This window comes from Numenius arquata, chromosome 2 (genome assembly GCF_964106895.1).
Source record: "Numenius arquata chromosome 2, bNumArq3.hap1.1, whole genome shotgun sequence".
NCBI classification, from domain to species: Eukaryota; Metazoa; Chordata; class Aves; order Charadriiformes; family Scolopacidae; genus Numenius; species Numenius arquata.
This window is the reverse complement of record NC_133577.1, coordinates 9,600,010-9,613,732: the sequence shown is the minus strand read 5'-3', so window position 1 is coordinate 9,613,732 and position 13,723 is coordinate 9,600,010. Positions and strand designations below refer to the sequence as shown.

At 39.7% G+C, this 13,723-nt stretch overlaps 1 protein-coding gene across 4 annotated transcripts in view; it reads left to right on the top strand.

Moving 5' to 3' along the window:
* ARID1B (AT-rich interaction domain 1B) overlaps positions 1-13,723 on the top strand; it is a 343,106-nt gene that overhangs the window by 50,857 nt on the left and 278,526 nt on the right. Inside the window, exon 4 of one of the 4 annotated variants that reach the window (XM_074144444.1) lies at positions 1,177-1,202. The exons of the other annotated variants lie outside the window; for them this stretch is intronic. Coding sequence (XP_074000545.1) covers positions 1,177-1,202 — 26 coding nt within the window. The remainder of the gene's footprint in view (positions 1-1,176; positions 1,203-13,723) is intronic. 4 annotated transcript variants of the gene reach the window in all.

Below are 13,723 nucleotides of genomic sequence, written 5' to 3'. Positions count from 1 at the left end.
AGGCTGAACCTTTCTTTAACATAATAACCAAAAAATAATTAATGTAACATAAGATTAAAATATATTATTCATACCAGATTTTCCTGCTTGCCAATTTAAATGAAGATAAGACCAGACTACTACACAATACTTTGATTTGAATAAACCCACTGTGATTGAGGAACTAAAATGCAGGTCTCGCTTATGGGCTATCGCTTTCTTCTAGAAAAGCAGTGACAGAGAAAGCTTTGAAGGTCACGGTAGATAATCAGTTGAGTGCAAATTCCTTGTGCAATCCTGCAGTTTAAAAGCATTAACATGATATTTGGCTGAGTAAAAGAAAGCGATACTGGAAAATGGAGTCTGGTCTTTGGTCCCTCAAAATGGCTAGTGGAGATGGAGCTCAGATAAAGAATTGAGATGGCTGCAGTGAACTGGAGAGTGTGGTTGATCGTGAGAATTCCCAAGAACTGAATAACATTTTTGGGTTAAAAGGAAATGATTCGGGTCTCTTGGCCTCAATTTGTCTATAACTGAATATATGGAACAAAAATTTTGAAGAAGAATTCTTAAGTCCATCATACAAGCATAGAGAATGGGCTATAGTTTAACAGACAGGGAAAGCACATTGACTGGAGAACTCGTCACTTGCGGATGCATGAGAGACACTAGCTGTCTCTCTTGGGCATGGCAAAATATCTTCAAACAATCAAATTAACCCCAAAAGATCTGAAAATTAACTTGGTTTTTAAAGTATTGAGTGATGTGAATGTGAAATCACTTTCCTTCTGTATTATTGCAATCAGAGTATTTGTTTTTCTTCCTCTAGTGAATCTCACGTTCCAACAATGTGGTCAATTTATTAAACCTGTAGCACATTGTTATGCCTTCAGAAACCAGGAACTTTAATTACTAAAAAGAATGTGGTGTGGTTCTTAATTTTACAAAAGTGAGTGCTTTTTGTGGAGATGGGTTCTCTACGCCTGAGATGTTTGCCATCAGGCAAGTAATTTAAAACGCATGTAGAAGGTATGAAAATGCCTTCTGGAGATGGAAGACATTCTTGCTGCTTCTAAAACACCCTGGGTAAACTGTAAGAGTTCAGAAGACACAGAAATGCTATTTGGCATCTCGCTTGGAATCCGGAGGAGGATAATACCTGCATTCTTAAGGAAAAACTTACTTTTGAGTCGGCAGCGAGCTGGCAGGCCGGTCTGTGGGTTGCTGTGGTCTCCAGAGCATGGGCAAGCGTGGCTGAGAGAAGCTCTGACCAACCGTAGCTCATAGGGAGGACTCAGTGAATGGCTTGGTGAATTTGACTTGGGCCAGTTCTGTAAAACCCACTTAAACTGTGAAGCTCTTTTTTTTTTTTAATTTCTTTCCTAAACACATCCCTCTGAAGATCGCTGAGAGTTTCTCCAAGGAAGGAGGTCAGGTGTGGACTTGCAGGTTTTGCCGCATTTGCGTGAGGCGCTTCTGGAGAACGATTTTTGTATGTTGGTTAGCCATCCGTCTTGATTCTGGCAGCTTGCTGTGAAATCAAACCCATACAAATAGAGAAATGCTTACCTTACCTTAGATTTCCATGCAAGACTGCGTGCAAGTGTACGCACACTGAGCACTCCTCTCTATCTCCTCTTCTCTTGTCTCAGCGAGCTTTGGGAGTCAGGGTCTTAATACTGTTTGATTAACAGTTTACTTCCCAAAATTGACCACAAGGAAACAAGTTAAACAAATTCATAAAACTACACAGTAGATTAAACCGTGACTTAATCGTATCAATTTAGTCTGGCTCTATTAATAGCTAATAAATGGCTTTATATTTTTTTAATGCCTGGGAGCCATGTTACAATATACTCAAGTTATTATTTCAGATAATAACCTCTGGTTCTAGACAATGAATAGACAGTTATTGCTAGTTTTTTTATATAAAATATAATTTTTCACTTTAGAACTTTTGGGGAGTATTTTAGAGAATAAATTAAGCTCAATACACAGTTTATTACAATTTTATATGTAAGTTTTGCTTTAAATAGTTCAGTTTTCATTCAAATTTCTGTAAACCTAATAAAAATGTATCTGTAGTTATATATTTATGATAATTCCATTTGTGTGTGCTTTTAGTAATGCATGTATACTACATACTAATGAGCAAATGAGATAACACATTAGAGTTGGAATATAGAAAGAATCCAGGTAATTAGGATGCTTGGGTACAAATTTTGACTCTGCTGCTGAACTGTTATGCTAATTTATTATAAAATACATGATACTTGCAAATAAATGATAAAATACCTTCCTGGTGCTGCATATTCAGTAGCATTTTATCCAAATAATGTTTATTGAGCAGAAATCTTGTTCTCGCAAAATACGGAAGTGAAATCCAAGTTTTAAATGTGCTGGAGTTCTAGCACGCTTTGAACAAATGTGCTCTTACACATCAGGTGGAAACACTTGTGCTGTAGACACAACAATTAATTGCTTTTATCTCAGCACTTAATTTGATTACTTTTTTTCTTGGTGGTTTTTTTTTTTGGTTTTTTTTTTGCCTGTTAATAATACAGTCTTGTCTTGAAATCTTTTCAGTCTCAGTTGACGTCAGGTCCAAATGTGCCTTGTTGCCATCGCGAGAAGCTGCCCCCCTCCAGCACCGGGGTTCTAGATGTCTACCCCCGGAGTGGCGGGGGTTTTGCTCTGTTGTGTGCAAGGTCGGGCTTAAGAACGGTAGCGTCACGGGAGAAGGTCCGGTAGATGAGTTGGGGAGGCCTTTTAACCATGAGGACGAGAAGGGGAAGGAGAAAGGGATGGAGGCGTGCCCAGGGGACGGTAGGGCGGATGGAGGGAGTCAAGTGGCGTAGGGCGATGGGGAGGCAGAACTGGTGTGGCCGCACCAGAGAGGAGCGTTGCCCCGAGCGTGACGTGAACTAAAGAGGGCACAGATGGGGTGCATAGCTATGGCGGCAAGAGGAAATCGTTAATTTTAGGTGCTGTTGCTCTGGATGAAGCATCAGGGCTTTGGAATAATTAATGTCAGGACTATGCAGGTAAGAGTGCTCACTGGTCTATTTGGGAATGATTAGTTTTACATTTTCTTTCACAATTTACTGACATAGGATGTTACCGTAAGACCGGTATACTGGAGTGGGCATGTACATGTGTGTAGCTTGTTAGAATAGCATGTGTAAAAGCAGTTTTAGAAGTTTTATTAAGTGGGCAAGCTGGGTTTTTTTCCTTAAAAACACAGCAAGTTAAGCATAAAATTTGTAGCAGTTTCCATTCGGTTGTCAGTGGTAGGCTGTCATTTATTCACTTTTTGGAGTAGGTGGCAATCCTGAAAAGGTGACCGTCAGAAAGACATCTTGACCTACTGTATAGATGAGGAGAATTGGGAAAGGTGTGTGTGGGCATCCCCCTCCGCCATCCATACTGGTGATTAGTAGATCCTTAAGAAACAGTTCACCAAGTATTTATGTCCTTTCTCTTCATCTGGTCCCAGTTCTGTTAAATTTTGTCTTTGATATAATACATACATAGATATATTACGTATACGCATACATATATTTGGTGGTGTGGGTATATATATCCCTATATCCAGAAACATCCTGACAGCACGGATTCCAGGGCAGTGGTAGGCACCACTCTTAGTACCGGCACTGGCTGTTCTTGGCTCTGTCAGCTGTAGTGATGCTTCAAATCTGGGATTTGCTATGACAATTAAATGCAGACCATGTATAGCTCGCAAATCCACCTCTGCCGTGACCCCAGATCCTGATTTATTTGATTGGACAGTTGGAAAACTATTCAGAATTATCTGTGGAGCAAGCAGCATTTTGAAACCGGTCTTTATTAATATTAAAATGATTTATTGCTTCTTATCGTCAAAATAATGTGAAGTCTGAGGGTGCGTCTGACATCGCATAAATCTCTAGGTAGCGGTGGGTGTTTGAACAAATTTTATACAGTCTACTTATTCACTTAAAATTTTCAAAACAAGGATTCAAAAGCTGCTTCATTTGAAAGGACAGAGGTTTTTTTTTCACAGCTTACCGGGCTGCAGATTTAATACCAATGAACTTCAAAGCTTTTGCCAGCACAAGTGCATGCATCTTTGTATTGCTCCACAATTTGGTGGTTTTGCTTAGATATAAATTGTAAATGTCAGATCTGAAGAAGGGCTCGTGTGACTATAAATTTGTGTGTGCGGTGATGGTTTTTATTTTTATTTTTTTTTTCCCCAGCTACATCGGTTAGCCTGGTAAGACATTCTCTCCCCCTACACACGCTTTGCTTTATTTATTCCATGTGTGCTGTTATTTGTTTATTTATGTATTTATTTTTAAGTATCGTTTGTATTCCGGTCTAAATGTGCTTGAAAATTACCATCTGCTCTCCTGCTATTTAGATAGGGCACGCTACAACTGAGGTGAAGAGCTGTCACATCAAATATTTTCATTCCAGCTTTCGCACCTTTGATACCGAGTTACATAATTGCAGCGCAGGACCATTTCCAGGGATTCCTTATTTTCTTTTTAACCCTCCCGTGCCTCCCCCCCCCCAAGTCTTTACTGGATTTTTGCTGCATTTTGAGAGTGTTTCCGGTGTTGGATGCGAGTTTGTGGGTGTTGGAAGGTGCGGTCTCAGCTTCTCAAGAGGGTCTTCTCCTTTTGATTAGATGCTAAAATTTAGTAGAATAAGCAAGAATAGAAAAACAGAATGTGCCTACTATTTATAGTAGGTAGGAGGTATAGTAGGTGCAAAACATTTATATATAGATAAAACACTGTAGGGGTGGGGTGGGTTTGGGTCTTTGTTTTTGTTTTTTCTCCTTTTGTTTGGTTTTTCTCCACTTTCTACAATTTTTGTCCTTTCTTAAGCAGAGTAAGATGTAAATGGATCAATGTCGTGCAGAATATATTTGCTGTAATGCTAAGGTTTAATCTACTAGTGTTTTGGTGTTTGATTTTTTTTTTTTTTTTTCTTCTGTGTATTTTTTTGTTTGGTTGGTTTCTGGTTGTTTTTGTTTTGTTTTGCTTGTGTTTGGTTAGCCTTTTAAGTTCAAGGAGCAGGGGAGGTGGAAACTGCTCTCAAAATTAGAGGATTATAAAAATGAACAGATCATCTGTATTCCCGTTGACAGTCACTTTGGGTTGAATGGGAATAAACTGACAGAAGATGGTGTTTGGAAATGAAACGTGATGGGAAAGCAGTTAGCACAAACTGCCCGGTAATTTCTCATAGTCAGGAAAAGAGTGCCATTAGAGAGCGGGGGTTGTGCCAATAAAATAGCTGTAAGATAAATTAATGGTCTTACAGTACCAGGCAGTAAATTCGGTCCGTGTCATCGGCCCCCTCCCCGCTGGTTAATTCGGTAACGGGGTGGGTGCTGGTGCAGGCACCACATTCCAGGTGTTTGTATATCCTGCGAGGTCAAGTTTATTATCCAACTTGTTTTGAGCCTCGGGGGCTCTGGTGGGACAGGCCACTGTTGGCCACCTCCTGGTGAGACCCCTTGCCTTCTCCACGGAGTGGCAGGCGGTTCCCCTACGTGCTTACCCAGCCATCTTCTCCTTCACCTTTCCAGGGAGAGATGGTGGTCTACTGTATGATGTGGGTTTTTTTTCTTCTTCTGCTGAAGTAGTGGATGCACTAAATCTTACTGGTTATTTTTACACGATGGTTTGTGGATTCTTGTGGCTGACACTGGAGGGATCTTTGCTTTCGCTGGCAACTAAGTGCATCTTTTCTGGCACCGTTGGACACCGTGGAGGCTTTGGTGGCAGCTGGTGCTGCCAGAGCCTCTTGTGCTTATGTGGTGCGGATGTCCCTCTGCTCCATCCCTTAATGCACCCCCTGACTCGCCTGAGCTCGGAGAGTGGGGTGGAGGAGCCGGGCAGTGGGACAGAGCTGAGGTCCAGAAGCTCAGCCAAACCAGGTGATGGGGAAGCACTGGTATATGGGGGTTAAAACATTTCCCTGCAACTATCCCCTCCCCCGCCCCTTTTCTCCCCACGTTGAACCTTCTGGGAAAACGATGCACCAGAGATATTTCAGCTGAAGTTGCGCTTTCTGTTAGTCATAATCGTAACACGTGTCGTATCAAACCCTGGTGTGGTGGCTGTGACCTCAGGCCGGGAAAGGATGCGCGTGTCTCAGATGGTATCATCCATCTGTACGTACGTGTGCGCGTGCCATCTGCACGCTTGCTTTTACAGCACTAGATGAGACATTTTCCCTGTCTGCAAAAGCCGCTCTGCGGCTCCGGAGCACTGGGCCACGGGCACAGCTGTAAATTCACAAGAAGGTTTGTCCTGGTTTGATCGGATTTTTCTAAGCCACGCCAGGAAGTTTAGTTCCTTCTCAGAGGTGCCACTTCATTATTTCAGCTTGAGTTTTGTGTTCTTCTGTTGGTCAGCTGAAGCATTTTGGGGGATAGTGGAAACCCAGTAACAGACCCTTTTGCTCTGGGGTTACTCTTCCAGTACCACATACGGTGGTGTTGAAGGCATTGCCAAAATCTCTTCCAAAAGCGGTTATGTGTTTGCAGTATCATCTTGAGATTGTTCTTTTCGCAGGAAACCAAAAATATTATTCAGCCTCTCTCAGTTGATTAATTCTCTCGTTTTCTGCAAGAGGAATAGAGCATGGGAAAAATACGTGCCCCACCACGACCAGCTGGGAACTGCAGAGCAGAGCTGGGTTTATGTTTTCTTAAAACTAATCCTCCTCCTCTTAGCAAGGACTCGTGTACTTGTGGTAATTGAATGGGCTGCAGGGTACATCGGGAATTGTAGTTTTGCGGTGTTTTGTGCTCTGAAGATTAATAATCTTGCAACCCTCTGAGGGAGATAAAGAGAAAGATGTTCTCTGACAAATTGTTATCTTGTATTTCAGAAATGTGCTTTGAGCACTGAGCATACCTTCAATTCATCCCTTCAGTTTTTTACCTTGATATCCTTAGTAATGGCAATATTTTAGACATCTAAGCTTTTCTTTTCTCCTTCATCCCTCCTTGTTTTCTGCAACTGTATTGGGTTGTTTTGGAGCTGTTTCACTTACACGACAGTGGCATCTTTCAGAAAAATGTTCTTGAAATACAAAACTTTAGGAAAAAATATTAAAGATGTTATTGTTTGCGTTTGTAACCATCCAGACAGTTAGAGCTCAGATTGAACAAATAAAATGTCAGCCTTTTATGTCTGAACAGAGCTGGCAATATCCTAATAACAGGGTTCTAGAGAATAATTTTTATAGTCTGTGACTTTCAGATATTTTTTGGCTTTCCTCTACAGTGGTTTCACCAAGCTTTTGTTATAAATTTGTTGGGTTTGTTAAATATTGGTTTTGGTTTAGCCACTGAAGTTGTTACTGAAGAGCTTAAATAGGCTGAAGACCCGAATGCAGTTAGCAGTAAGAAGGTGGCCGACTTTCTTCCTCATCCGTTGCCCTCTGCATTTATACCAGGGATCTGCAGAGGTTTCCAGGACTTACAGAAAAATGACATTCTTTTATTGTTCCTGTGCTTTTAACACATACTTAAAAGTGGCTAAGAATACATACAAGTACTTAGAAAAATATAATTTTAGGCTGGTTGGCTGAACCAAAAACTCTTGCTGCCTTATTTATTTTTCTTAACACCTTTCACATCCCTCAAGGCGCGTTATGACTTTGAAAACTGGATTATATATGTGCGTTGACTACCCAAGTGCTTTAAAAACTACAGTGTGCTAGACACGTTACAACGTATGTGGAAGAAAGGAAATGGAGAAAATATTTAGCGAACTAAATCGGTAGGAGAAGATAAAGGGGCAAAATGTAATTCTGTGTAGGGAGAGTTTGTTCTAAAGCGCTGAGGGTGAGGGGTGGCCTTCATCGCTCTGCTGGGGACTTGAATGAAAGATTTAATATGCTGTTTCTGCTGAAGTGATAATATCTGTCAGCTTCACCAATATATTTTATATATTGTTATGAATTGCAGAAGGTTTTCAGATGAACGACTAATTACTTAAAAATTCAATGAGGATGTCTGTGTTAAGTATGGATGCTGGAGTGATTTATTTTTTTTTTTTTAATGCTTCTGAGATTTTTTCTTAAGCGTTTTATGCCTTGCGTGATGCAAAATACAGCATGCATCAATCAGGTCGCTGTTACGTGGTGTTTTGCTGGTGTTACAAATCTGAGTCAGAATCAGGGGGATATGGGAAACAGTTTCCTTAATTTTGCATGGTTTTTCTGTTCCTTGCGGCACATGGATTCAGTTTGGATGTCGGGCTTTCCCTGTGGATCTGTACAGTGCCTTGCTAATTTTAGTGGTGCTTAGCAGTGATTCACTGAACGGGTGGGAGACTTTTTTTTTTTTCTTTTTTCTTGGGAAGGGGGGGAGGATATTTAGTTTTCTGCTGGTTTAGTGCGTTGAAATGACTCAACTCGGGGCCAGGCTGGTGCCGGGGCCATGTAAAAAAAACAAAGTGGGTCGTGTGTGCCAGGAGGATGGAGAGGAGGAGGGTGAATCTCTGGCACTTGGCAGTTAGATGGGCTTGCTTTGCTGCATTGCCACAGTCAGAACAATTTGAAAACAAGCAGTAATTTGCTAGTTAAGGCTCAGTGTCCTTGAGTAAGGCATCTTGGTGGCTGCGACTGGGTCTGCTGAAGCTGTGCGGTGATGCCTTGGGCTCTTTTGTCCAGCAGTTCCATTCTGGACCTAATGAATGTTTAAAAGAAATGGATAAGTTTCCATTATTTTCTTCTGGTTTTATAGAACAGCATTTTGTCGAGGTGCTTCTCAAACCAGATGTATTCAGAAGGACAACGACTGACTGTTAACTATTATAAAATACGTTAGTGTAGGATTTTTTTCTTCGACAGTCCCCTTTGCGAGAAGTAATGAGGTCACTGCAGAAGAAGGTTTGGCTTTAATTTGGCACGTTTGGCGGCCTGCTAGAAAAGCCTTGTTTAGGTAGGCACTCCTAATAGAGAGGCTAGTAAATCTGTTTTTGTAAAGAAAATGTGCTGTCGGTGCACTCTTACCTTATGAACTCAGTCTCTGTGCCAGGAGGTCCTCTCGACAAAATGCTGTCAGTGCCATCTTGCTATTTGAAATGCTTTTTTCCCCTTAGTTCTGGTAGAGAGAAGAACCTGTACAACATTGATCACCAAGGTGAATAACAAGAGTAGAACCCCAACCAGCTGGCCCTCTTGCTGCTGGCTTTGTAGATGGTCTAGTGACTTCTGTGCATGGAAGGAAAAATGGCAGAAGTCACTCTAACGACACAGATCTGCTACCAGTGTGTGATTGCTCCTCTGTGTATAACAGCAATAGGCAGTCACAGGATCATTTCATTAAATTCATGTATCTATTAATTTTCCTACACTATGTTACATGCACTGGAATCTGCATTCCTTAAGACTGTTTGGAAAGCTTAATTCTCTTTCTTCACATTTCCTAAATAAGTCTTAAGAATCTAAACATCAGGCAGACTGTTATTCAAAATGAATTTGTTGTCACATTCCAGATCTGCCTGGATTGTGGCAGAATTTATTTCGTAAAGTCTCTTCTTATTTCTCATTTCTCTTTCTTTTTAAATGGCACCACATCAAATGTTGTCCAAAATCTGACTCAGTGATGAAGTAAGTCTTCAAAAAAGACAGATGGAGAAAGCAAATGTTGTTAAAAATTTTGTCTGAAGTATTGTGTCTGTGCTAATAGTCACTTTTTTATCATAATTGATATACGGAGTTTGGTTGTTTTTAAATTTATTTTTTGTTCTTCACTGTTTAAGGGAGAGGTAATGTATAGGTGTACAATGCTAGTGTTTTGGCTATACTATAACCAATATGTTCTCATGGAGTTTCTCAGGTAAGCAATATAAAATGAGAGATTCTGTCTTTTTTCCCCCCTTTTTTTTTTTTTTAAAAACTGCAAGGCTGTATAATTGTTTACTGAAATTTATTAAATTATCTTTAAACAGATGTAAAAATTCTTAAGTAGAACACCTCATTAGGTGTACACAGCATAGTTTCTATTAAATTCACAATACTGTGGGGAAAAATATGATTGAGATTTAAAGTGTGTGCGGGGAAAACTGGTAAGACTTCTGTTCTTGTTGAGATTTGTTCGTTGGTTTATCCAAACTCTGTACATGCCTGTCTTATTCTATTGACTTTTAAAGAAACGCAGCAGGATTTTTTCCTTTTATCCATCCAGATAGTGTTTTCAATCAGGAATATTTCTCAACTGTGATGTCCTTTTCAATTATAAAATAGTATTCTCCTTTTATAGCTGAACATTAAATAAATTTTAAAATAGGATCAGCATGACTGAAATGAGATCTTTTTGTCAAGATTTATGTGTGTGCATACAGAAATACTACATTTCTGAGTACGGCAAATAATATGTCAAATCTGAGCCACAAAATAGGAATGTAGATGGATCCTTGCAGTGCATGTATTTTATTGTTACTTTCCCAGTGATTTTTCTTTCATGTAGATTGACATAAAGACAAATATGTGCTTTCCTTTAGATATTAAACCCACTATCTCACCTGTGAGGGATTGTAAAATTATATCCCTTTAAAAGAGAATACATCAATCTACAAAAAATTGCATCTTCAAGACAAGGTCTTTCTTATTTCTCTATTCCTAAGTGTATTCAGAAACAAGGAGAAAGCTAGAGAATTTAAGTCAGTCTGAAGATTGTATCAAATACTGGGAGTCCTCTAGTATTTCTATGAAGTTATGCAGTATATTGACATTTTTTCACACGGTTCTTTGGTCGTACAGTAGAGAGGCATTTGTTTTGAGACTATCTGTTCAACAAGTTTGTTTTTTAAAGGACCTACATCAAAGGATCTTACCGCAAATTTAAAAGGATGTAAAGGTTTCTATGGTACCATAAACAGTATAACAAATAATTTGTTGTAAAAGCAGCTTCTCAAATTGGGTCTTTGGGGTGGGGAGAAATGTTTAATCTGCGGATATAGCTGGTAGTCCTTAATGGTAATTAGTAGCTATTGAAGTAAGAGTTTAGGTAGAACATTAATTAAAATAATCCCGTCCAAGCCTTGCAGTAATAGGCACTGACTGCCATCTATCCATGTGTTTTTTTTAATCAGGTCTATCAAACTATCATTAGCTTTCTGCCTAGCCTGTATTTTCAGTGCAGTTCTACATCGTAATACCCGAAACCTTCCTCCTTCTGGGTGAATGCCCAAGGCATTTATCTTCCTACAGGACTTTGGTGTTTATCTCCTTGGCTCTGAAAGCAGAAATACAGGGTATTTTCCCAAGTATACCCTTAATCTAGAAACAGCTTTATAACTGAATATCGCACTTTATGGTAAATGAAAAAGCGTTTCTGAAGTAGAGGCATCGTTGCCTTGTTAATGTCCTTCCCTCTGCCCACCCCCTCTCCAGTCCTCCTCTTTCTGTCACTCCATTAAGTACCGTTCGGTCATCAGTTGAAAAAGCACTGAAGATGGAGTGAGTGCAGTCCTGACTTTTTTCGTGTCTTTGTTCAGCTGGATGAAGGATGAGGACAGCTGTTTGTTTTTACAGCTGTTCACAATGGTGGAGCTTTTACCGTTTCCATCCATTAGACAAATTGGGTCAGAGAGTAGAAGGGGATGCGAGCAGTCAGATATTGTCCTTAAAAACTTGAAATCCTCCTGTTTTTCAATCCTTCTGTGAGCTGGTGAGTGCTAGATGAGCCGTATTTATTTATTGTAATACCTGTTTGGTGGGGAGTTCAGGTGATACTCACGCAGGGGCTTTGCTGCCCTGGGGTGGGAGAAGCAATAGCTTGTGAGGCTTCGTTCCCCTCGGAGCCCGAGGTTCAGGTGGAATCTCTTCATCTTTGAAAAACCCTGGAGCTGTGCAGCCCAAACATTAAGCATCAAGCTGCATTCCTTTCTGATGCAAAAACATTTTCACCAGTGCTACTCAAATTTGGTTTCAGAGTAATATTGGAAAAGAAGGATACCCGTTGTTTTAGTGAAATCATAACTTTGTTTTCATTAACTTCGTGACAATGATTTGTTCGTTTTATTGATGTCTAGTTCCTTATGTTCCAGAGAAAAGAGTGAGAAAAGGTCTGTGTGAATACTTTGGAGCTCTGTAGATGGGGACATCATTTTTCCACGTTAAAATTATCTTAACATCCAAGAAAGTCATATTCCACTCTTACTCAGTTGAGTGTGTGCCTGCCTACAGGTTTATGGGCACTACATTAAACAAACTCTAAGATGTGTAAATTTAACTCAGTCTGCTTATCTTTGTGCTGTGTAAGTCTGTTGTAAGTCCATATTAATTTTATCTCTATTAAGTGCTTATTAATTTTGAGTATTTCCACAATTTACTCAAGTAGAGTGGTATATTGCAATGCATTAGTTTGGATACCCTAAACTGTTGGAAAAGGTGGTGAGTATACCTTTTTGCCAGACAATGAAAAAGAAAGAATTTCGAAGAAATTCAAAAGGAAGTTGATTTCAGAAGAAATATTTTGGAAGGGAGAGGGAGTTGAAAAGTTCTGATTAATTTTTTTTCAGAATAACGTTTTACTTCTGAGTGGGTCTTTTTCAGTTGTAATTCATAACATGTATATTCTTGACTATAGTAAAATCTGTATATTCAGATTTTTTTACTTTTTCAGTTTTCTGTTTTGACAGTCTTTGATTTTTTTTTTTTTTCTGTTTGTATGTGTAAAACTTGCTTTTGTTCTAAATTGAAAACTTGCAAAAACACTCTTAATAATTTCTGTCGGGCTTTGGTACTGCACTTCATTTAAAAAAGCAAAACAAAACACCCCAAACTAACCCTCAGGAGTTTTCACGTGTCCGTATCGGGCATTGAAATCTGCATCCATGTAATTAAAATTTTTAACTTCTAAGAAAAGGGTGTTATTCATATTTATTTTGGTAAGACATTGACATAGATTTTATTTCCCCCCTCCCCCCCTGTGCTTTTCCAAGCTCTGAAGACCCTATTGATCTTCAGCATTACTCTTCCCCATTTCCTAAGCTTTTTGAAAGCTGCTGTGTTTTTTGAATTGGGAGTAGTGTCTCCGTTTGCCAACCTCCCTTAGCGTGGTGGAGTGGGGAGAGATAATGGCAAGGGGAGGGATGCTCTGCCTACGGCTCGGAGGGTTTCTCTCCATTAGCTGCGCTGCCTTCGTTTCCCTTGTCTAAGGTAGGGCGGGTTTTGATGGATCTTTTAATATGAGTATCATCTTCCAGCACAGAGCATGGGAATGGATTAGCCTAGAGGGTATGAGAGTCGTTCTCTAAGATAGTATTTTAAGGAGGACATCACTGACAATTCTGCTTCATATCCACTTTTCTTGTGTTTTGCCAGCACTGTTGTGTGCGTGTATTGGTAGCTTTGAAATAATTTTCTACTGTTAGATGTTAAAATAACTAAGGAATACATTTCATAGTCTTTGATTCATTCGCTTTTCATCTTATCCTTTCAGGTTGCATGCTGCTTGATTATATGAAGAACAATTAGGGAAATATTTAAATGGATTTGTTTGGGGTTTTTCCTGAGTCAGAGGGGCTTGCTTTTGGTATTTTGGTGTACATCCTCCTGAAATAGGTTCTTAGTAATTACTAACTACAAAAAAAGAAGGTTGGAGGATAGTAGTTGCATGTGTTCGATTGAAAGTCCTGCTGGAATATGAAGTTCTCAGGCAAAACAAATTCAGAAGTTAAAAGATGCTGCTGGGATAAACCTTGGGGCAGAGCTTAATCTGTAA